Source organism: Pelodiscus sinensis, chromosome 8 (assembly GCF_049634645.1).
Source record: "Pelodiscus sinensis isolate JC-2024 chromosome 8, ASM4963464v1, whole genome shotgun sequence".
NCBI lineage: Eukaryota > Metazoa > Chordata > Testudines > Trionychidae > Pelodiscus > Pelodiscus sinensis.
The window spans coordinates 61,953,585-61,977,788 of NC_134718.1; the positions used below are offsets into that span (position 1 = coordinate 61,953,585).

The following is a 24,204-nucleotide window of genomic DNA, read 5'->3' on the forward strand; positions in this document are numbered from 1 at the left end:
TGGTTAGCAATAGGGAAAAGGGAGATAATGCAATGTCTCTATAGCTGCTATGATACGTGCTGCCATTGCTGTTCTCTGACTATTGGTCTCACTGCTGCCATGATGGCAAAATTAGCTCCACCTCTACTGCTGCTGTCATAATTATAGCATCTGCTCATGTCTCTGCTAGTGCTGCTAGACCTGCAATTTTAGTCTCTCTTCTTCCCTTTGTTGATATTCCTTTTGCCATGACTACAGCTGCATCTTCCTCTACCTGGTGATCCGAAGAGGAATTTTTGGGAAGGTGGGGTTTTCCTGTGGGTAGTGATGCAAAGGGATTTTTCATCTTCCATGTTAAATATTTTTGTTTCTCTTTTTTCATTATTTTGGCTATTTGTTGTCAGGTTTGATTCTCACTCAATTCCCCATTCATTTTTTTTTTCCAAAATGAATAATAGCACAAAGTAAGTATTCCTTCTAAAGACTTTCCTACTTTGAGTATTTGCCCTAGTTAGAGCCATCTACAGTGAGTCAGTAGTACAGATAAAATGACACAAACCTCTAATGAAGACATGCAAAGCTATTATAAGCCACTGGTTTGTACTGGAGCAGCTTATCCCAAATGCAAACTTCCCTGGTGCACAGCAGGTTTTATTGGTTTTTCCTGTCTGCACTAGAATGACATAAATGCATGTATGTCAGTGGCTGGCCATCAATGAATGTAATCCCAAAACTTCTTCTGAACAAGAGAATGACCAATAATGATTAAACAGAAATGCCAGTTTTGCCATTTATAGTATTTTTCTTTTGAGTTTCCTCCATTCCCAATCCAAGCCCTCTCCTTTCATCCTTAACTTTCTTTCCTTGTGTCTAAATGATGATTCTAAATGCTGCTGATTTTCTTGGAGCTTTATGCAGATTAAAGATTCCCTGCATAGCTGAAGAACCCAGAGAAATTCTATGATTTTACCTGGTTCCAGATCTGCACAGGCTGCTTCCTATTCCTCTCTCAGCAGCAACTGCATAACAGCCCTTCCCTTCTCTAGGTGGAAACTAAGGGCCACATCATGGGTCCTGCCTCTATCTCTTTTTTGCTGAATTGGTGACACGCAGGGAACTGAGACCTGACCATAAGAAGTTAGTCAGGAAGCTCTTTTCCTAATCTCTTTTCCAGGTGCAGGAGGCATTTTATGGCAAACAGGGGCTATGACTAAGTGGGTTGCCAGTTGGTTTTTGAAAAAATACCAAACCAAAAAAAAAAAGACCCCGAGAGTTAAGCGCAAAAAAAAAAAAAAAAAAAAGTGTGGTTCCTTTAAGAAACTTTTGAGGCTTTTTGACCCTAACAGGCTTCCATCTTGCCTCCCTGCACGAGGCTGGACAACTCCCCTGCAGAACCCAGTAAGCACTAGGGTTGCCAGGCTGCCTCCGTATTGAGCCAAACAGCCTGGGATTTACGCCTCCTGGCCAAGAAAAAAATCAGAAAATACTGGACATTTTAGGTGTCCAATATTTTCTGAATTTTTTTTTTTACCAGACAGGAGGCAAAAATACAGAACTGTCCAGTTCAATACCAGACACCTGGCTACCCTAATGACTAAAGGCTTGGCTGGAAATGGCTGTGCCCTGGTCACCCCTGGCTGGATGAGCAGGTGCCCAAGAAGTTCCTTCAAGCTGGAAAAACTTAGACTAGTGGTTAGCCTGAATGCCAATTCAGTACCATCATCACCACCAGAAAGTTAACACCCACATTTAGAAGAGTGGAAAAAAAAACTTTTAACCATCTCTCCACACCCATTCCAGCTCCTGGAATGCAGTTTGATCAGATCTAGGGATCTGGCCCTGTGAGCCCACGCACCTCTTAACCCTAGGCAAGTTCTATCACATTGATGTGGTAATAGAAAATTGAGTATTTAATGTACAATTGACTGGCAGGCCGCTGGGGACAAACTGAATGTCCATATCTTATGGCCAATAAACTGTATCCAAGCCAACAGCTTTGTAGGAGTCTAGTACTCCCTGAAATTGTCCTGAGACAGGACATTCCACCTTGAGTGGTACCTTTGATTATGTGCTAACTACTTAAGCTAAATGAGCTGTTCCAATTTATATTTAGCTGTGATGCCCAACAGTACTTTCCCAGACCAAAGAAAAGCTCTGTGTGGCTCGAAAGCTTATATCTCTTACTAACAAAAGTTGGTCCAGTGAAATATATTACCTCACCCACCACGTGGGACAACACAACTACAACTATGCTGCATATACCTGGAACACACAGTCTGTAAGGGGCCTTCCCTGATCACATATCATGCTAATTTCTTCCTCATTCCAAAATGGTCATCAAATGGGGTAGGAGCACTCACCTCAGAAGCGCTCTTCTAATCACAGTGGTAGGCTCCTGGACCTCAGCTCTTCCCTTCCCTGCCCACACAGAGCACTTCTTCCCACATAGAAGGTTCTGTTTCTACTCTCCCCGCTTTATTATTAGGCAACCGTCTCCTGATTCAGTAAGCAAGTGTGTGGTTGAGGTACTTGACTTCTGATTCGTAAAAGTGCAGCTATTAAAAATAGGATCCTAAAGTTAACCTTGAAGGGAAGGAGTTTTAAAAGCACCTAAGTCCCATTGGAGACTTTTGAAAATTCTGCTCTTGGACTTCAAAGGAACTTTTAAAGTCCTTGGGAACTTTCCCCTTCCACTTTATTTTCTTTTATCATTTTAAAATATTTTATTAAGGCAAAGTTAAAATAAAATGCCAGCATACTACATCTTACATTACTTACTACTATTTATTCAGAACCAGGTCAATAGTCTAAAATCCTTCTTAGAGATTCTGACACTGTCTGGAGAGCACTCTTCACTTAAAAACACTAATATGGGTAGAAAAAATGCCTAAATAGTTGTTCTCTTTTTGGTTCTTTTCATGTGTGTGTACTTAGTGGAAAAGCTTTTCCATTACAAGGACAGTACATATTCTATGACTACAGCACAGTTCTTAGGAGAAGTCAAATTTTTCTGATAAAGTGCAATACAAAGTCTGCCAGTAACAATTAAAAAAAGTTGCTCTGCTTAAAATGTAAATCCTTAATTGGTGCATAGAGTAACCAGGTCAGTGGGTCATTAGGAACCTGGCATTGTGACATAAGATGAATCTCTTCATCTAATTCCTAAAATCAGGGTACAGCTGGGTGCTCAGCATTTTTGAAAATCAAGCGACCCACTTTGGTATCCAAAGATGGAATTAAGAACATGTGGTTGGGTTTAAAAATTTTAGCCTGTATGTCTCATTTCCTGTATAAATCAGGAATTTTGAGCAGTTCTAGGCCTTACCTCTTGCAGAAGGTAGAATTTATCCTTGGGCCTTCTGGTTCCCCCTCCATTTTGATACACACATTTTGTTTCCACTAGGTGAAAAATCATTCTGCTGTTGAATATAGTTCTTTTTCTTTTGTAAGAAACTGTTTTGACGTATTTTATATTTGCCCAACATTTTTAGGCATTCACTTTCAATATGAAATGTGTAACACAGCCCTAAAGTAATTCTAACTACTTTATTGCATAATGAAAATGAAAACAAAGCAATACTAAAATATCATTTTGTTGGCAAAACTATCTTTGGAACATTACTATAGCATTAAAAATATTTGTTTGGAAATTTCAAAATATTGCAGCTTAGAGCGAGCCCTGTAGTTACATATTATAGCAAATATGGTTGTCTGAAACTGAACTGAGTACAAAAAGTCAAAGAACAGTTGGATAGTATCTGGCATAGACACATAAGACATAATTAGATTATTAGAATGGTCTGTCTTAAGATGTCTATTACTAAATTGAAATCCAATTAAGGGTTTATGGCATTACTGAAAAATGTTTGGATATTTTGCTAGCCTTTGTGAAAGATCATTTCCTTTTAGTATCTGTTCCACGCTTATCAGACCTATTTTTTCCAAACAGATTTGACCTTTGTTGTCTTGGAATCAGCTTTATGTTAGCTAAAACATATATTTAAAATATTTCATTATCCACTAATAAGTATGTTTTTAGCACTTGCAAGATAGCGTGAGAAAATAATTTACAAAATAATAATTTGTTATAAACATTATATATATAAATAAAATACACGTATGTCATCTTATTAACATAAGAACATACCCTGTTTCACTGGTGTAAATCTGGAGAAACTCAGTTGAGCTCAGTGTAATGCTATGGATTTATTCCATTATAAATGAGGAAAGAATTTGATCCTTAATGTTCATATATAATGAACATTAAGCTTGTCTGTCTAGAAAAAAATATTTTGGACCAAATTCTGCTTTCAGCTGAAGTCCATAGAGTAAGTTCACATTTACACTGAGAGCAGGTCTTGTATCTATTTTTCAGTAACTGGCACCACTACAGATATAAGGCAGTTGTTAGTATACAAAGAGAGAGGCGTAGGAATTTCCTGCACTCCTGCTGTGCGGATTCAAATGCTAAGTTTTAAATAATGTATGACCCTAACATTTTTATAATTGATCAATGTATGATTTATACAGAGCAATTATAATTAGGTTGAGAGAGAATTTTCAAAAGCCAGTTTCCTGGTAGCCAGAGCCATTAAATAACAGTAAGCTGCCAAAACAAAAATTAGGTGGGAACATGGCCACAAAGTTCAGAGTGTCTGTCCTATATCTAATTTATAACAATTCTCATTATCTTAATATTTACAATACTGTCATCTTTGTAACAAATAAGGACTGCATGACTAAATCTAAAGATAATTTTTCATCTGTTTAACATTTGATCAAACATAACTCGAGAAAAAGTGCCAAGATTTAATGTATAACAAAAGTAAAAGGTGCAGAAGGTTGAAAAGGCTAATTAAAAATATGATTGCATTTGCTGAGAGAGAACTATTAATTATGTTACATTGGTGGTCATGTGACTTGGAAAACATGGACTACAGATATAAATTTTTAGTGGTCTAGCATGGTCTGTGTATTGTTTAAATGTATATGTGTAACAGGAATGGATAGATATGATTCAGACTTGATTTTAGAACCACTTTTATTAGGGTTCATTTTGTAAAATATTAGCAAGATTTAGCCCCATATATAGAAGAGCCCACTCAAGTATTATAGTAATAATAATCCCACTGAACTGAATGGGAGTTTTCATTTGAAAAAGGATTGCGAGATTTGGCTCTATATTTCTAGTTTTCCAGTTTTGCCCCAAAGAAGGTTTGTTTACAGCTTAAGGCTTAACGAAATTGTAGGTATGGGGAGGAAGGGCAGTAGAAATTCATCATTGTGTAATATAATCTCTCTGAAACAATGTATATGATCAACAATGAATATTCTCAAGTATCAATAGGCACAGTTAAATGTAATTTTTGCCATGTCACTGGAAAAAGCAAAAAGAAGCTTGAAAGATCAATTACAAGGGTCACAGCCTTGTATTATCTGATTTGCTATGATATTCATGCATTCTTTATTGGAATGGAACCTAAATTTGAAAAATAGTGAGGAGAAAAAGGATTGCAATACTAGTGCAAAGAGCTTTTTTTCCTCTTTATTTTGCTGGGGCAGCATTTTCGACTGAGCCCATTATAAGAGAGAGAACAGTAGTTATGTTAACATGGTAATTAATCAAGTCTGAAGAAAAGAGGAAACAAGTTGTGAACTCAATTCTGCAGTAATAAAAAGAAATGCTGAAAGTTACCCTGTAAATTGGCAAGGCTTTGGTAAACAGTCTTGCACTGTGTCTTGTGAACTTTGTGTGCAGTAAATCACTTACCATGCAGACAATGTACACCATAACACTTTCACATTTTATTCTGTATAGCTGCATGTACAATTTCAGTCCATTTAGTTCTGTCCACTTAGTATCTGACTAAATTAAATAATATATTGAATGGAATAGCTGAGCAGCATATGCAGTAACATAGGGTCACTTTGAATAGTCCAGGGAAAATTAATTAGAGGAGATTAGCTGAAGCTGTACTCAGAGCATTCCATATCACAAAACCAGCCTCTGATTCAATACTGTGCATGAATTGTATGTGAAATGATCAGAGCGCTCTTCTCCAGAGGGATTTATTTTGTATAAGGACATTATAATGCATATTTTGTGCCTGATACTAGTGTTGTGTTATAGACTAGAAGGAACTTTTATATCCTAAATCCATCTAGGTTTGGGTTGAAATCCTTGGTGCAATATGAGAGACTACATTACTGGATCAGTTAGCAGCTTCTGCAAATTTTTTTAGCAAGATTCTGACTCTGGGCAGATCTACACTATAGCAAACCTTTGGTATATCTACATTGCTTAGGAGTGGAACAAATTCACACCCTAAGCTATGTAATTATACCAGCCCAAGTGACAGTGTAGACAGCTTTATATTGGCAGGAGTGCTTCTCCCACTGATGTAGGCACTGCCTTTCACAGTGTCAGATTAACTATACCAACAGGAGAGCTCTTTATTAGCATCACTAAAGCTGCAGTGTTTTATGCAGCTCTTTCTCTTTCTGTATAAGATACCTTAGAGGAGGGAGGTAAAACTAGGAATAATGAGCCAAGTTCTTTTTAGTTAGATGATTGTAAATCCGACTAATTTTTAGTGAAATAATGAATTTAACAAATTTTACTCTAGTGTGACCAAAATAAAAATTTTATGCAAAACTATTTTTCAATTGTGCAAAAAGAGTTACATTTCCAAATAAGATGTCATTCTGTTCATAGCAGAGAATAAAAGATGACTGTGCTCTAATATAGATATGAAAAAGACTTCATAGGCTTGATCCTGAATCATTGGGGACATTTGGCATTTTTGTGCTGACCTTTATGAGAGCAGAAGCAAGGTTGAAATGAGCACAGGTAACTTTTAAGCATTAGCTCTGTTGGTATTCTCTTGACCCCATACCTTTTCCACTTGGCTTATCCAGAACACCTCATCCAGTTCTGGGAAGAATACTTTATCCAGTTCTCTGTAATCCAAGAAATCAGTTCAAATTTGGACTCATAACTGGCATTTTTTATTAATATGTTAGTCAAACTATACAAAATCATTACTATATATTCTAAAACTAACTGCCACAAACCTCACCTTTGACTTGACATTATGTCCTGCACTCTATGATTGGTTCACTAGTATTTGTAGCCAACCCCTTTTCTAGACCATACGCTGGTTTGGGGCTGTATTACATCCTAGCCATGGATGCAAGCTATCTCACATTTCTTACCACCCTCTTATCTCGAGCTACATCTTTTACATACAGGCAGTCCCCGAGTTACGCGGATCTGACTTACCTCGGATCCGCACTTACGAACGGGGCCCTCTCCCTGGTCTCCAGCAGACCAGGGAGAGGAAGCAAAGCGGCGGAACATGCGGCCCGCGTGCTCCTCGGCTTTGCTCTGCTTTGCTCCCCGTCCCCCTGCCAGGGGCAGGGGCTTCCTGTAGTCAGCCACTGGTCAGTTTCAGCAGCGGCTGACTTGGGGATGCCTGGGGCAGAGCAGCTGGGGTGCTGCTCGGTTGGTCCAGTCTGCAGACCAGGGGGACGGGGAGCAAAGCGGCGGAACACGTGGGCAGCGGGCAGCCCGTCCCCCTGCCAGGGCTTCCTGGAATCAGCCGCTGATCAGTTTCAGCAGCAGCTGACTTGGGGATGCCTGGGGTTCTTAAGTTGAATCTGTATGTAAGTCAGAACTGGCATCCAGATTCAGCCACTGTTGAAACTGATCAGTTTCAGCAGCGGCTGAATCTGGACGCCAGTTCCGACTTAGATACAGATTCAACTTAAGAACAAACCTACAGTCCCTATCTTGTACGTAACCCGGGGACTGCCTGTATTTACAGGACTACAAAGCTACTGTGAATTGATGCCTTTTAATTATTCTGGGCAAGGTCATGAAATAGTCTTATAAACTATACTCCACTTCAGTTGTGCAGTGCTAAGACTCAAGCCCCTGGTTTCCTACGTTTCTTTCACACTGCAGACTGCAAGGAAAAACAAAGGGTGCATGTGGAATACGGGTATAGCCGATGTTGCGAACTCTTCTGTCCCGCTGCGGGCGTGCTCCAAGGCTTTGCTCCCCGTCTCCCTGATCAGTTTCAGCAGCGGCTGACGCCAGTTCCGACTTACATACAGATTTAACTTAAGAACAAACCTACAGTCCCTATCTTGTACGTAACCCGGGGACTGCCTGTATATTATGTCTGAGGAGATGATGGTATTTTTGCAATCCTTGCATACCACTGAGAAATGTACCTTCGTGTTCCTTTCTTTGTCCTTATTTCTGCCACAAAACTTGAGTAAATTGGTGACCATCCCAGCAGTACCTTAATGCAGCATCAGATTCCTCTCCTAGTCTGCTGAACAATTTTGACTTTTGGCTTTTACATGCAGCACTGGCACCCCTCTTCTATTTAGAGACTAGGCCAGAGTGGTCATCAGTAACATTTCACAATGTTGCCTTTGCCTTAATCAACATTTACTGCAGTTTTTTGCAGTATTCCATGTGTACACTGATGATCTTCTTAATGCTAATTACTTGCAAAGAGCAATTGCCATTTTAATGGCAACCACTGTGAATTACTTTGTCTTATAAGAAAATTAAAATCTAAGCATCCATTTTGTTTGTTCTAAAATCATTTTGAAGCTTTAGTTTATCTGTTCTTTGCAAAACACTTAATCAAAGGCAGGGAGATGATCTCTAATGACCTTTGAGTTTGGTGGCAAAATTTTAATAAAGGGCTCGCTAGATCTATGGGACACCTACCTCTTCCAGCACATCGCTGGATTAATGGGTGATCTAGAGTCACTCTTTCCTGGACAATCATAAATCTTTATTATGTGTAGTCAATGACCTGAGACTGAAAACTAGATGCAAGAGAGAAGAGACACAGTATAGGAAAGGTGAAGTAACATTTGATTTTTCTGGCTTGAGTCTGTGATAAAGTGCAAATTGTAAATGATTATGTAACTGTTATCTATTAAACCTAAAATGTATTATATGTTTTATACCACATAAAAGTCAGATTAGTATTCTCATCTTAGCTTCCGTTTTGTGAAATGGAAATTATCTGAAACTGTGATGTTCAATGTTCATACAAGTAAACTGCAAGAATTTTTACATTATAGCTACCAAAAGAGTTCAGAATAAGTTACATGATACGTTCACAGTGTAACATAAAACCTAGGTAGTAGGTTCAGTTTGTAAATTTTACATTAAATGTACATGATTTAAAAGCTCAGGAACATCTGGAATTCATGAGACTGCTCAATTTATATACAGTAAAATTCCAATAGTCCGACACTCCTGATAGTCCGGCATCAAAATGGCAAGAGCATAGTGAGTGAGCTTCAGCAAAAAATGAGTCACGAGGTAACAGCGGCAGCAGCTGAACTGAGCAAAAAGGGTAAAAAAGGCTTACAAAAACTAAAACATTATAGTATGCTGTATACCGTACGTTCAATAAAAAGGGTTAAGAACACTTTATATACAGTATATAATGTATACAGTATATATATAACCAGTTTATAGTACCTCCTGATATTCCAGCATATTTGATAATCCGGCACCACCTAGGTCCCATAGGTTCTGGATTATCGGAAGTCTATTGTGTATATATATTCAGTACAAACACTGATGCTTCTGATTAGATATCACTTTTACTCTAATAAGTATTAATTTTAAAAAGTTAACTATAGATTGAACCTCTATAGTCCGGCACCCTCATAACCTGAGTGGTCCCGAATAAGAGAATTTGCCAAATCATAAGAGGTCAATAGTGTTTAGCAGCATTACCAATACTTCTAAGAGCCCAGCAAGCAGAGGAAGACATTTAAGGATAAATTAGAAGCAAGTGTGGGGAGCCTCAGGCCTCGGGGCCAGATGCAAGCCTCCGAGGCTCTAGGCCCGCATCCTTGTCCCCCCCCAGCACTGGGGAATCCGCACTGTCGCTTCAGTCCCCCTGCTGCCCATCGCAGGTCTAGGGCACACAAAATCTGCTAGGCTGCCCTCCCAAGTTCTGGTTTCTGAGGGGAGTTTGGGGAGTGTCTTTCTCCTTTTCAGTTATTGGCCACGTCAGTGAGAGGTGGTTTTTTTGGGGGGGAGTTGGCTTTTCATTTGTACTGCCCCCAACTGATTTTTCTGTGGGTGAGTGGCTCCCAATCCCAGAAAGGTTTTCCACCCCTGAATTACAGCTAAATAACAGCTCAGAGCACTGAGAGCCCGGACTGGTGGCTCTAAATAAACTTTATGGAACCACGGGAAACTTGGCCACACCCATGATAAATGGACCTCTGACTAACTAAAATTATGCCAGACCACGGATGTTGCCAGATTAGAGACGTTCAACCTGTATAATATTGTAATAAATATTACTGGATTCCCAAGTAGCAAAGTAGAAAGGACAAAAGACAAGCAACAAAGTTCAGATTGTTGCAACCTGAAGAAAGTAAATGTATATTGCTTTTGAGTGAGTGTAAATAGCACAGTTGTTTTCTGAACAATTTATACCTACTGCAACTTTCAGTAAACATAAGTTTCACCACTATTTATATTTTCACTTCATTTGGCTTATGTTCTTTAAGAAAATCATAAAAAACTTCACTTTTTCATTTTTTTCCCAAAGTGCTAACATTTAGAGCACTTTTTAATTCCATAGCTGCATTTACCATGTTTTGTACCTTAAAATATAATAATAGGCATGATTGTAAACAGTCATTTTTAAATAGTTCTTTAGGCTGTAATAATAAATGATGTGTTTGTGTTGGCATGCAAGTTCAAAACTCATCCACAGATTCATAGCAACTGCTTATCCTAGGCCATCCTAGCTTAAACAGGTCAGTCTAACATTTGCCTTCCAGGCACAAATAAGCATGTAATTACTCTGTAATCACATTGTAATTAGTATGTACTATGCATATATTGCCTAATTATATGCCCTACAGATTATGTGGCAATTATACTTCAATTTAGCATATAATTCTATATGCTGTATCACAGAAAAAAACTTTTGAGTAAAGGTTATAATTATATGCTAATGTAGTACAACATTTTAACATTATAATAATGTTAAGATTATCCCCAAACCAAATGTCTGAATGTGATGAAAATCATTTATATTGTTAGGCATGCAACATGAACTCCATGGTGCTATCTACCTTTTCTCAAAGGCCACATTACATATTTTGGTTTAGTGTCTCTTCTAAGGACATTGGAATAATTAAAATTTTGTCCTTTTAATGAAAATATTATATATTCTATAGACCTGTCACACTTTGCTTCATGTGCATATGGAATTAGCTTTTCAAATAATTAAGCTCTTGCTATTTATAGGCTTTTACAGCTCTATCCCCATAATATTTGAGCACATTACAATATTAATTTATACTTTCATCCCGTTCAAATAGGAGACTATAATTATCTCCATTTTACAGATGGGGAAGTGAGAGAGACAAAGATTTAGGGTGCTTGCCACAGGTCGTGCTGTTAGTCTCCCTGAAAGTTGGGAATCAACCTCAGATCTCTTAAGACGCAGTGCAGTGTCTTAAAACACTTCTCTTACTTTCTAAACTAAGTATATGTGGTCCGGTATTACATGGTTTAAGTGATAGAGCTTGATTCTAATCTCACTAACAAAAATATATAGGATCATGAGCTTCCTATCAGGATGGTTAAACACTGGAATACATTGCCTAGGGAGGTTGTGGAATCTCCATTACTGGAGATATTTAAGAGCAGGTTGGATAGACATCTATCTGGGATGATCTAGATCAGGGCTACTCAACATGTGGCTCGTGGCTCGTTTGTTTGTGTCCCATGGTGCGGTTTAGGTTTATGTGGGGCTCAACATGTGGCCTGTGGGTGGGATCCTTTGAAGATGGCCTCCACTGGGAACATGTTCCACAACAGTGAGTCAATATAATGGTCTTCTGTTGATGTGTGTTTTAGTAATGAAATTCCTGGACTGTCATTGCTCATTAAAAATGCTGTCATATGGGTGGAAATGTGGCAAATATTACATTTTATTAATATCAGCAGAACTGACTTATATGGGGCCTGCGTGTTGTGTAGTCTTGACTTAATCTTTGTATTCATGCCTGTCCGTGTGAAAGAAGCTATTTGCATATATATTTGCATTTAAGTTGCAGCCCTCAGCATGTACTGTGAGTATCATTGTGGCTCCCGGGGCTTCCAAACTTGAGTAACCATGATCTAGATGGTGCTTAGTCCTGCCGTGAGGTCCCTTCCAGTTCTAGTATTCTATGATTCTGTGATTAAAAACACTTTGTCCAATGAGTATATAAACTTTGAACTTTTGACTATTTTATTACCAAGAAAGAATGTTATTAACTACAAGAAAGCCTTTGTAAAGTTTCCGAAGAAAGGATGCTCCAGGCATTCCAACCCCCATGCTCCGGAGGCAGCAACTCTGTTACATTTTAAGAGCTTGCCACATGGTGTTGGGTTCTAGCTTTCAAATGAAATTATGCATAATAGGGAGTTATGACTATTCTTGCATCTGTAGTGTTGGATTGATCCTGATTATTCATGTCAGTTCAAAATTATTTGTCTACCCTTAATTCCAGTTTACTTCACTTTCAAATGACTGGATTTTGTAAAACTTTAATAGTCAGATAAAATCTACCAAATTTGCAAAATGTATAATTACATCCTTCACATTTAATGAAATGTTTTGATCTCTGAATTTCCATAGATTTGCACATAGGGCACATGGTCTATTTTTATGTATTTTAAAGTATTCCCGTGTGTTGGCCTGTGTCTTTAATACTGACTAACCTCCATAGACATTGTAAGGTTCAGGGTGTACTTATGGTCTTCTTTAAATTGTCTTGCTGGCTCTGTAGAGGTAAGCATGGAGCTTACAAAGTTTGTAGGGTGGGCTTACAGAGCTCTTAGGTGCTCAACTGCATGTGCTAACCTTTCAAGTTCTGTGGACTCTGTACCTTATAAACTCTGTAGTAATAAGCATGTAGTCTGTACATTCTGCAGAATGAGCATATAAACTTTTAAAAGGTTGGGAAGTATGCTCATCAATGGGGTTATAAATGCTATTTATAGTGGGATTTTTGGAGAAATGACTAAACGATAGGAATCTGTGTCTTCACTGCGGTCTTTCACAGTGAACAGTTTTTTGTCTGTTGCAACTCCATTGATTTTAATGGAGTTACACCAGGGATTAATTAGCTCAGTATGCTTTTACTGTATTTGTTTTACAAGGTAGATCAAGTGCAATCCTACTGACTTTAGTCATCCTTCATTTTCCACCATTATAATTTTAACATATGCTTATGCACTTTCTCTCTCATTAAATTATGAGCCAAAGAAACATAAGGGGCGGACACATTTTCTGGCAGCCAAGATTTCTTAGCTGACAAATATATGCTCAAGATCTCATTAACTGTGAAATAGATACAAACCTTAAAACACAATATTAAACCAGATATATTTCTTACTATTTTTACAGTGGAACCAGCACTTTCAAAGGGAAACAATTGTTTGGATGCAGCCAAAGCCTGTAACCTAAATGATACTTGCAAGAAGTTCAGATCTGCTTATATAACACCCTGTACCAGCAGTACATCTAATGAAATCTGCAACAAACGGAAGTGTCATAAGGCTCTTCGGGTATTTTTTGACAAAGTTCCCCCAAAGCACAGCTATGGGATGCTCTTCTGCTCCTGTCGAGATACGGCCTGTACAGAAAGGAGACGGCAGACTATTGTTCCTGTGTGTTCATATGAGGACAAGGAGAAACCAAACTGCTTGAATTTACTGGATTCGTGCAAAAAGAATTACATCTGCAGGTAAGATGACAGTGACTTGAGGTAGCAGGGAGAACCTTTGGAGCTGCAGAAACTGCCAAGACTTTGAATAAGAAATTCCACCGGGGAGTACGATTGTCGGGGTGCTGGGAGGGGGAACTTTTCCTTTACATGTCTTCATGAAATGGTGACTTGCAAGTTTATTTTCATAATTGACGAGCTGAAAGAGCTGGTGGGAAATGTTTAATATTTGAAGACCCTAATGTTGCTTGTGAATAATAGTGTAACTGTTAGTGGATATGAGCCATAACCTGGACCGTGTTCAGAGCCCTACTATACAGGTTGTTCATAGGGTTTTTCTGCAGTATGGGAATCCTCCCGCTCAGGGTGTGGATCAGTTCCTGCTGCAGTTTTAGAGATGCAGTAAGCTTTGGACTGTTTTGTCCTGCCACCCCCACCTCTCCTCATTTCTTTTTTGTTTGATTAATGTATCAGTAGCTGTTGATTCCCTAGTCCAGCTCCCAAACCCTCTTCATCCTCTGTGTGTCTGTCTGGGAAGGGGGTACCCTTTGCAGGGCGGAAGTTGTTCTCGTGCCTTGAGCAAGCTCCCTGCACTGGTTCTGCTGCATACAAGGCCTTCGGTGCCACTAGAAAACCTCATACTTCCAGTTACAGTCTGTATATTTGTCAGAAGGCCTTTGTACTAATGGTGTATTTATAAAGTTATATGCTAGAATCTCATTAATTGGGAATGGGAAGATCCAGTGTGTATTACCCAAATGTTGTGAATTAACAAGTAAGGAAAGCAAACATAATTTTAAGAGGTAAAGGATACTGCATTACATTCTGTGTGATTGAAATATATCTTAATTGTTCTGGAGCATATTTTGTAAAAAATAAGTAAGATATAGTATGACTAAGGCCTTGCTACAGCCCTCTGCTATTAAACTATTGGGCTGCTCTATGCACCTGAGGTGACTGGGCATAAATAGCAGCTTTCTCTCTCTGTCCTTGGGGAAGCAGAAGTGCCAATTCAACTCTAACACAGATTAAAGCAGACCCTAGGCTCTCATAGTTTTCTCACTTGTAATGTCCTCCACATGGGGCCATTCCAGCAGGTTAGTGTCACCGGCATGCAGCACATTCTCTTCATTAGAGGAGCAGGGAGTGAGGCATTGAGCTGGCTACACTTGCTTTCCAAAACCCAAGAATTCCTATGCAAGGAAAATCTCCAGCTACCTATTACTGTCCCTGCTGTCATGGTGCTGGCCCCAAGCTTCTGGCCTCCAATGAAAAACAGGGCAAGGCCACTGATGCTGAGAATTATGATCCGTAGGGACTAATAGACTAAGAAGTAGTGAGGGTTCTCTGTACTAGTTATAACAACTATTTGCATGTAGAATGTGAATTTTCACCAGATTCTCAAAATGCTTTTCAAACATTATCTCACTTTACCCCGGGGTAATACTTATGTTATACTGATGGATAAAATAAGGAACAGTTAAGTGACTTGCCCCAGGTTACATAGTAAATCACCAGGGAGCCAGGAACAGAATCCAAGAGTCCAGACTTTCAGTTCTTACCATACAAATAAATGCAAGAGGAGTAGAAGATTACGGGGAGGAGGAGGTGGAGAGGGGAAATATGTTGAGTTTTTCTGGCCTCTCGCATATCCCATGCATAGGAGACAAATTGTGACGTCTGGTGCTCCTGTCACTGCTGAATTGACAGTATCCTACTTGAGTACGTGTACCGTGAACCATTCAAAAGTGCCACCATTTTTTATTGCTTCGTGCTTTGATAGTGCAGGTTTCAGTGATATTCAGTGCCAATCTAGATAGGAATACAACTAGACATAGTAATGTCTTTCAAAATAGTGCGAGTTTTTAACTTTGCTCCACTGCCTGTTTAGGTTCTGTTTTTACTTTTTACTTTTGCTTTTACTATTTTGAGAAGCAGAACAATAGTTTTGTTAAGATGAAATGTCCATCTCATGAATTTATTTGGATTCGATTACATTAGTTTTGTGTCTTAGTCCACTCTCTGTATTGCCATGCACGATTGATTTTTTTATCATTATTATTCATAAGCCATTATTGATTAATGTGATTCAAGGCTTGAGCTGATTTCCTATCTCCAGGGATTTATTCCACAACCTTTCTTGCCAGCTACTTCCGCTGTCCAAACTCTTCTCAGTTATAGGGCCAAACGCTAAGTCCTTGAGCTGAATACCTCAGAAAAGGCCAGGTAAGAGTTCTCTCTCTACTCTAGTGGCTTGATGCTATGTAGCTTTATTACTGCTACTACACCTTATAAGTTGGGTTTCCGTGCATCCTGGCCTTTTAATTCTGTGAATGCGCGTAGTCCTGGAACAGCTGGCCTCCTGTCATTTACCTCTATGCCCAAACCCTTCTTCTTTGTGTATGTTAGGGGTGGCCAATCCATTACAGATGAAGAGCCAAAATAGTGGTGGGATACAGTGCAAAGAGCAGAGGGAAAGAAGTTGTTGAGGAAAAAAAAAAGTGCTGCCCCCCTTTAAGAGCCGCGTATGGCCCAAGCAGGCTTCCATCGGCCACAGTGTCAGATCTTGCTGTGCCAAGTGGCGCCTTGCCCAGACAACAACAAAAAAAGGTTAGAACAGGTAACCACGAGAAGAGCCATGGGTCCAGGAGCCACAGTTTTTCCTTTGAAGAACCATGTGGCTTCCGAGCCATGGGTTGGCCACCTCGGTGTATGGCTTCTTTATAGTCCACTCTGCCTGCCATATCTCCCTGAACAACAACAGAAATGGTATTTCTGCAGTATATCACCCAGCATTCCACTGCATGGAGTGCCTGTAGTATGAATTTGTTCTGTATTTTCCTAATACTTAGGCTGAGGCTGGGCATATTAAGTGTCAGTGCTGCCATTTCTACTTATTGTCTGCTCTGGTCAAATGTCATCTCAGCAGCTAAGTTGTTTAATGGTATTTTATTTCATCAGGTTTCATTAATCTTACCCTGATTTTATGCCTTTTATATTACATCACTGCACAATCCAGCTTGGTAAAATTGCAATTACCATTGCTTAGAGCTACAAGAGGCACTAAAATGAACATTTATTTCTTAGCAGGCTTCCTATTGCATTCCTTTTCCATGAACGTTTCAGTTCAAAAAGTTTTGGGGCGCTTCTCTGGCTCAGTGACCCACAGTTGGTATGGGTATGCAGTGATACAGCACTAGTGTAGAGTGCATTGGTGGCATTGTGAAGGCACCATTGTGGAGGCACATCAAAGTTCACCAGCACTTCTATCTGCTTTCATAGAAACACAGGATAAGAAGAGACCTCAGGAGGTCATCTAGTCCAATTCCCTACTCGATGCAGGTCCAACCCCAACTAAATTATCGCAGCCACGATAATTTGTGAATCGGGGCCTTAAAAACCTCTAAGGAGGGAGATTCCACCACCTCTCTAGGCTCAGCTGGGCTGTGGGGGGAGCCTGGTGGTGGGGCTGGCAGCAAAGGGGCCAGAAATGACCTCCCCTGGTTCTGCAAAATCCCTCATCCTGAACCAGTCAGGTCTCAAGGATGCTGGACCAGACAGGTCCAACCTGTGTCTGCATGTATATCACACGTGTTTAAGTATTGTCAATGTTTTTCAGGACACTGGTGCATCCTTTTCTCAAGGGCATACTAAAATTATCTCATACTATTTACGTGGGCACCATTTGAGAGTATGAAAGTTTGGGCCTGCAAACACTGATGCACCAAATACTTATTTAGTATACACAAATATATTTAAATGCTTTGTTTTAGACATCTTTGAAAATTTCACCCTAGCTATGCTGAACACTGAATCTGTCATAAAAACAGGGTAAGCACAGGAAAACAACTGAGCCAAACTACAGATCCTGTCAACTCATTAATGAGATGATAGGTTAATTAACTTAATTTTCTTCTTCATCATTCAGAAATGTACATAATCAGCTAGGCAAAATAAACTTTTGAACCATGGAAAGGAGGCCCAGAAATGTCAGTAAATGCAAATAAGTTCTGGTTTATGTAAAGAGTCCTAATTTTCAGTAAATGGCCATAATAGCTTTACAAATTAATCAGGATGTTGAATAGTTTATTTTCGTTACCAACTATTTATCTGCTACCTTTCCTTCACTATAGCTCATGAACAAGTTTGAAACCCAGTCTTTCAGGCATGCATTAAAAATGCTAATGCTAAGAAAGATCACTGGCAATTTCTTACTGTTCATGTTGATAAACAAATCTTCTAAAGAGCATCGTCATGCTGTCTGAAGTGCTCTAAAACCACATGCAGTCCTGGCATACTTAAAACAGGAAAGAACCCCCATTTTATGATGACTTCAGCAACTAACTGAACTTTAGAAATTGAAATTTATGTCTTAGGATATTATTTTACTTTAGATAAGAATGGCTATACAGGGTCCATCTAGCCCAGTATCCTATCTTCTTAACAGAAGAGGTAATCCTCAAATGATCTAGCCACAGCTTCTGGCAAACAAAGGCTAGGGACACCATCTCTGCCCATCCTACGTAATAGCCACTGAAGCTATCCTCCAGGAAGGTATCTAGTTCAAAATGATGGACACTATGCCACAGTTCAGCTACAGTTATAATCAACAATATCTCAAGACATTGTTTTCTTTATGTAATGAAGTGTTTCTATTACTTAGGCCTTTTGAATAATATATGGGTTTTTTTTTAATTAGGTATGCCTTTCAAATCCTCCCAACTCATCAATAAGTTTCTAAGCAGAGTACAAGTAATTGGCCTTAATTTATTAAAAGAACAGAAAAGTAGAACAATATTAATCCATTCAGACTGTACAAAAAGGATCTGAAGAGAATGGGGAATACAGTAGAACAAAATGAGTCAATTCTTGTTAAAATAAGAATGTAATTAAAGAATGCAAGTTTCTTGTCCTCTACACCGGCCCTACTCAAAATGGTCAGAGAAGCAGTTTGGCTGAGTTTTAACTGAAAGCAGCCAATTATTTTTTTTCGGAATCTAGCTTCTTTTTTCTCAAAAACAAATGAATTATGTATCCTATTTAAAGATCAGGTTTGTGGCATTGTAATTACCCTCTCATAGGTGAATAGAGCCAGTTGGTATTATAAAAAATAAAATAGTGAAGTAATTTCTGTATCCATGCAGCACCTAATTCAAATAGTATTTTTTCAACATGAATTTCATGTTGTCCTATTTGATTAGCGATTATAAACAAATGTCCCATTGCATATGTATGGATTAGTACCTTCACACATTATAAAAACTTTTCCTCTCTGAACCCTTATGTTGAACGGCTTCAGTGAAGATCAGAGAAGAAAAATGGTTCATAAATGTATAGTAAATCTTTCACCATATCCATGTATAGTAAATACAGTTTTCGTATTTTTGGTGCTATCTATATTAATGGGACTTGTTACTCAAACATCTGCTCCTACTTGTAGATTAACACACCTGCACATGGTGTTTGGTGTACTAATGTCTGCAGTTACAGGTCACAGATTCTGTGATGTACGAGCATTGATCTTAAAATTCTGGTATCAGAAACCCATTCATGCAAGCTAAATTCTGCATGTGGCAGTCCTGTGAACTGTACACCCAAGTATACACATTTAAATGCAGGTGCGCAAATGTGTGTATGTGTGTGTGTATTTGCATATTTAAAACTATGCACAAAGTAGAGTCCAGAATCACTAAAAATCCAACATTATATGTCTTTGAACAGTGTTTCTCAAATCTTTTTTTATAAAGTACTCCTTTAAAAAAATTATAAGTACCCCCAGTACCTACAGTTTTCAGACACACACAATTTTTTCTACCATTGCAACACATTTGTTTAAACAATTTAATAGTAGCCAGGTGGGTGATGACATTTTTGGATGTAAAGTACATTAATAATAAAGCACTGTAAAACTTAAAACAAAAATTCATTTTCTCCAAATTTCAGTTGTTGATGTACCCCTGCCCCAGACTTCTCTTGAGTACCCCTAAGGATACTCATACCACTGGTTGAGAAACACTCTTAGAAGACTGAAAAAGTTAACACTAATGATTTTTTTCCCAGACGTAAACTATTATTGAATAGATGTTAAATACATCTACACCCCAGCTTCTGTAACGCATGTGCACAATTGCAAGTGCATTTTCCATGCACCATTTGAAAATGTGGAGTTTAATATCTAAATGTTAGCGTATGTTTCTGTATTAGTTGGCATTCAAAACTCTCATTCCAGTAATCTGAGCAAGTCCAGTGTGTATGAAAGTCAGGATCAGACATTTAGCAAATCCGGAAATTCCCTCTTTTTATGAATATAGTGCCCTGGCCTGTACTGTCTGCTAATGGCTGTGAAGAAGTTTGTTGGTAGAAGTTATGATATAGGGAATATTTATCTCCATCCTGTCCCCTTTTTACTATCCTGGTGCAAGGATAATGGAATCTAGCAGTTTGAGAGTTCTTAGGGTACAGAGAATCAGAGGAGTGTTCTCTGATGGATAAGGGGAAGGAGAAAGAGGTGCTTTTGTTTCTTCCTGTTTTCTGTGCTTTAGACTTCTTTCATTTCCCACATTTTGCTTCTATTCCATTTTCACTCCTCCTTTCTGCTACACTTATTCACTCTCTCCTTTGTATTCACTCTTAGTCCTCCCCCACCTGCACACCATTGCCTGTGTTTTATTCTCTCCTTACCCCCAAACCCTGCCAAGTCCAATGTTCACCTATCGTGAAAGGGAGGAGAGCAGAAACATGGATGCCATCATTCAGCTTGGGCTAGTATCCCATGCTGGGGTGGAAGCAGCTGGTTTGGTAGGCTTCCCAAATGGCCAGGGTCTCAGTCTCCACATGGCTCCAACTCCATGTATGGGATGGCTGGCTTACCAGGGTGCTTGTTGGCCGTTTTCAGGGAACGGCATCCAAGATTCCAGGATTGTCCCTATGAAGTCTAAAAAGTCAGAGTCTGTATGATGCAATAATTGAAACAGATCACTAACACAGCTGAGAGCTCTTTTTGTTTCAGATATCATCAGGGTAAATCATCACTGGATTTGTGATCTATTACCATCCAGTTTGAAAGTTCTATGCCATTGTTGGCTTTTTTACACACACAGCTTTATAAATTACACCTGGGTGACAGCACATTCTTTTGGCTACTAGTTATTGTATTACAGACCTGGGGTAGTCCCTGCACAGCGTGTGTATACATAGATATACATTTTTTCACTCACAGCTGGCTGGCCACTGTTTCAGGTGGCTATTCTGTGCTGGGTTTTGAAAACTGTCAAGGACGAGGCCTGAAAAAAGGGACACTCCTCATTACCTTGCACATAGTTACCTTACTAAGTCCTAAAAACAGATTGTTTTGGGGTATAGAGAAGAGCGGAAGCCAGTATGTTTTGTAGGGGAATAGTGTGGCTTATCAGTAAATTATTTTGCTATCCTGGCAGAAAGTGCTAATGCAAGTTCAGCAAAATAAGAAAAAACATACTAAATGAATATGAAGTTAAGACTTTTAACAGTCCAAAAATCATGTAACAGTCGGTGGCAAGGTTACCACTGTAATGTCAGTTTTACCCAGTTTTCATGAATTAATTACAGCAGGGTCTTTCATGAAGAGTCTAAAATAGGCTGAGAGTTACTTTGTTTTTAGTAAACATAGAGTGTTTTATATTTCTTGCCTTTGAACATCATTCTTTCAAGCCTCAAAAGTAATTGACCAATTTTCAGTTCTCTTGTTTTTATATAATTCAACATAGACAGAACAATCCTTTCCTAAAGCATGTCCAGAAATCCCTTTAGAATTTAACAACAAAACAACTAGCAAAACAAAACATTCTCCCTCCCTAGAGCACAAAACTGTTTTTGAGGTGCTAAAATCTGGCTAACTCATCCTCATTTGTGCTTCCTATGTTCCGCTCAAGAGGGTACTAGAGATTATGTTGAATGATTGACAGTCTGGGATGAGGGGACCCTTCTAAGCAGCAGGCAAGAATACAGTAGTTAAAGAAATAGCTTAGCTCTATCTTGCCACCAAAACTTTCATATCATTCCTTGCCTTACAGCCAGGGGATCCTCCTCAGATTTGTTTCATGCTTTAAGAAACAATAACTAGATAGTATGTTATCACTGAGGTCTTTAGTGAAACAATTCTGAAAATTTCAGAGCAACATTCTGTTCAGTCAAGTAGAACTTTTCAGGGATTCCGGAACTCCTCAGTAATGAAGAGAAATTAGTGTAGTTTTCCTTTCCTTTTACTATAAAAATAAGTTATATGTCTTAACATGGTCAAAGAGCTATTTAATTTGTCAAATTATTTTGGAAAATACAGCTTTGGTGGTGGTGTCTCAGTAAAAGCAGGGATTTGAACAGTATCTTTTTTATTATATTCCAGTGTAAGAGCTAACAGTAGCATTCAGCAGACACTATAATCTGTCTACAATGTTCCACACAAAACGGAAAGAGGGAGTGAACTAAATAGACATGCAAACAGTGATCATCAAATGATTTGGGTATGAAAGATTACACTTGGTATTCCTAGTATGTCACCATTTGAAAATATCACTTTTTTGGTTTAAATCAGGGATGCAAGAATACTGCCTTTTAAATACTTATATGTGGAGTAAAATAGGGATGTAGATTGTAGGCTAGAACTCTAATTAAAGGAAGTGGAGTTTGAATTTGGCCCATTTTGTTTCCTTATCATGGAAGGATCATTAAAACTACTTTTAAACATTACATACTATAACATCAGGTTAGCCAAGCTTACTCAAAAACACCAGACTACAGCCCTAAAGCAACACATCTAGTGAAGTCAGTGGAGTTATACAAGGAAGAGTTTGGACATTATGTAGGCAAAGCTTCAGGCAGCATTAAAAGAATAACAACTGATTTTACTATTACATATATTATTGGACTAAATATATCACTCTGCATCAGACGATGGTGAGAATATTTCTAATTGCATCTCGTATTTTAAAACTGCCCAATGACAAGGAAAGCCTTGAAACTAAAAGTAGTAGATGGTATCTATTTTTCATCAGAGCATTTTTGCATGCACTTGTGAATTGTAGATATTTTAATTCTACTTCACTTTCGCTATACAGGCAGTCCCCGGGTTACGTACAAGATAGGGACTGTAGGTTTTTTCTTAAGTTGAATCTGTATGTAAGTCGGAACTGGCATCAGCCGCTGCTGAAACTGATCAGTTTCAACAGCCGCTGAATCTGGATACCAGTTCCACTTACATACAGATTCAAGGTAAGAACACCAGGCGTCCCCAAGTCAGCTGCTGCTGAAACTGATCAGCAGCTGATTCCAGGAAGCCCAGGGCAGAGCAACTCTGCCTCGGGCTTCCTGTAGTCAGCCGCTGGTCAGTTTCAGCAGCGGCTGACTTTGGGACGCCTGGGGCAGAGTAGCTCGGGTACTGCTGGCTTGGTCCAGTAGCGCGGCCGCTCCTCGGAGCTACTGGACCAACCCAGCAGCATCCCAACTGCTCTGCCCCAGACATCCTGATTCAGCCACTGCTGGGGTCTGGGGCAGAGCAGCTGGGGTGCTGCCGGGTTGGTCCAGTAGCGCCAAGGAGCGGTGCTGCAGGACCAACCGGCAGTGCCCCACCTGCTCTACCACAGGCCCCCGGCTTTGCTCCACGTCTCCCTGGTCTGCTGGGGGGGCACTAGCTGCGTTTCCCTCCCTCCCCCAGCAGACCAGGGAGACGTGGAGCAAAGCTGCGGAGGACCCGGGCCGAACCGTGGTGCTTCCAGATCAGCGCCGCGGTCCGGCCCGGGTCCTCCGTGGCTTTGCTCAGCGTCTCCCTGCAGACCAGGGAGACGCTGAGCAAAGCCACGGAGGACCCGGGCGGACCCGCGGCTTCCAGATCAGCTGAAAGCGCTGCGGGTCCGGCCCGGGTGCTCCGCCACTCTGTTCAGCGTCTCCCTGGTCTGCAGACCAGGGAGACGCTGAACAAAGCGGCGGAGCACCCGGCTGGACCCGCGCCACTTCCAGATCAGCTCTCCCTGGTCCGACGTAAGTCGGATCCGCGTAACTCGGGGACTGCCTGTATTTTAAACATTGCATCTGTGTGCCTGCTACTATTTAATAGAATCCAAATTTGAAGCAAGGTTCTGATATCTACACAGATTACAGGGCATAGTTAGGATTGAGCTAGTTATGTGAGATTCTCTGAATTTTTTCTAGAACTGAAATAAGTGTCCATGGAGAAAGCTTCATGGTGTGTGTTAACTGTTCAGTATATATTTACTGTGCCATGTGACTGTGAGCCTATGTAAGATTAATGTATGATTCTACATTCATATATTTCTGTTTAGGCTTCACTTGTTCAAATTGCATGGTGTAAACAATTCAAACCAGCTTTTATATTTTAAAGCACATATGAATTAGATCCCTGCTAAAATAAACACAGCAATACGTTAATTAAGTGTTCATTTTCTTTGG

The 24,204-nt window shown here is 39.5% G+C and overlaps 1 protein-coding gene across 2 annotated transcripts in view; it reads left to right on the forward strand.

Moving 5' to 3' along the window:
- Positions 1 to 24,204, forward strand: part of GFRA1 (GDNF family receptor alpha 1) — a 230,390-nt gene that overhangs the window by 129,789 nt on the left and 76,397 nt on the right. For both annotated transcript variants that reach the window (XM_006121312.2, XM_014572648.2), the window contains one exon: positions 13,446 to 13,785. In XM_006121312.2, coding sequence (XP_006121374.1) covers positions 13,446 to 13,785 — 340 coding nt within the window. The remainder of the gene's footprint in view (positions 1 to 13,445; positions 13,786 to 24,204) is intronic.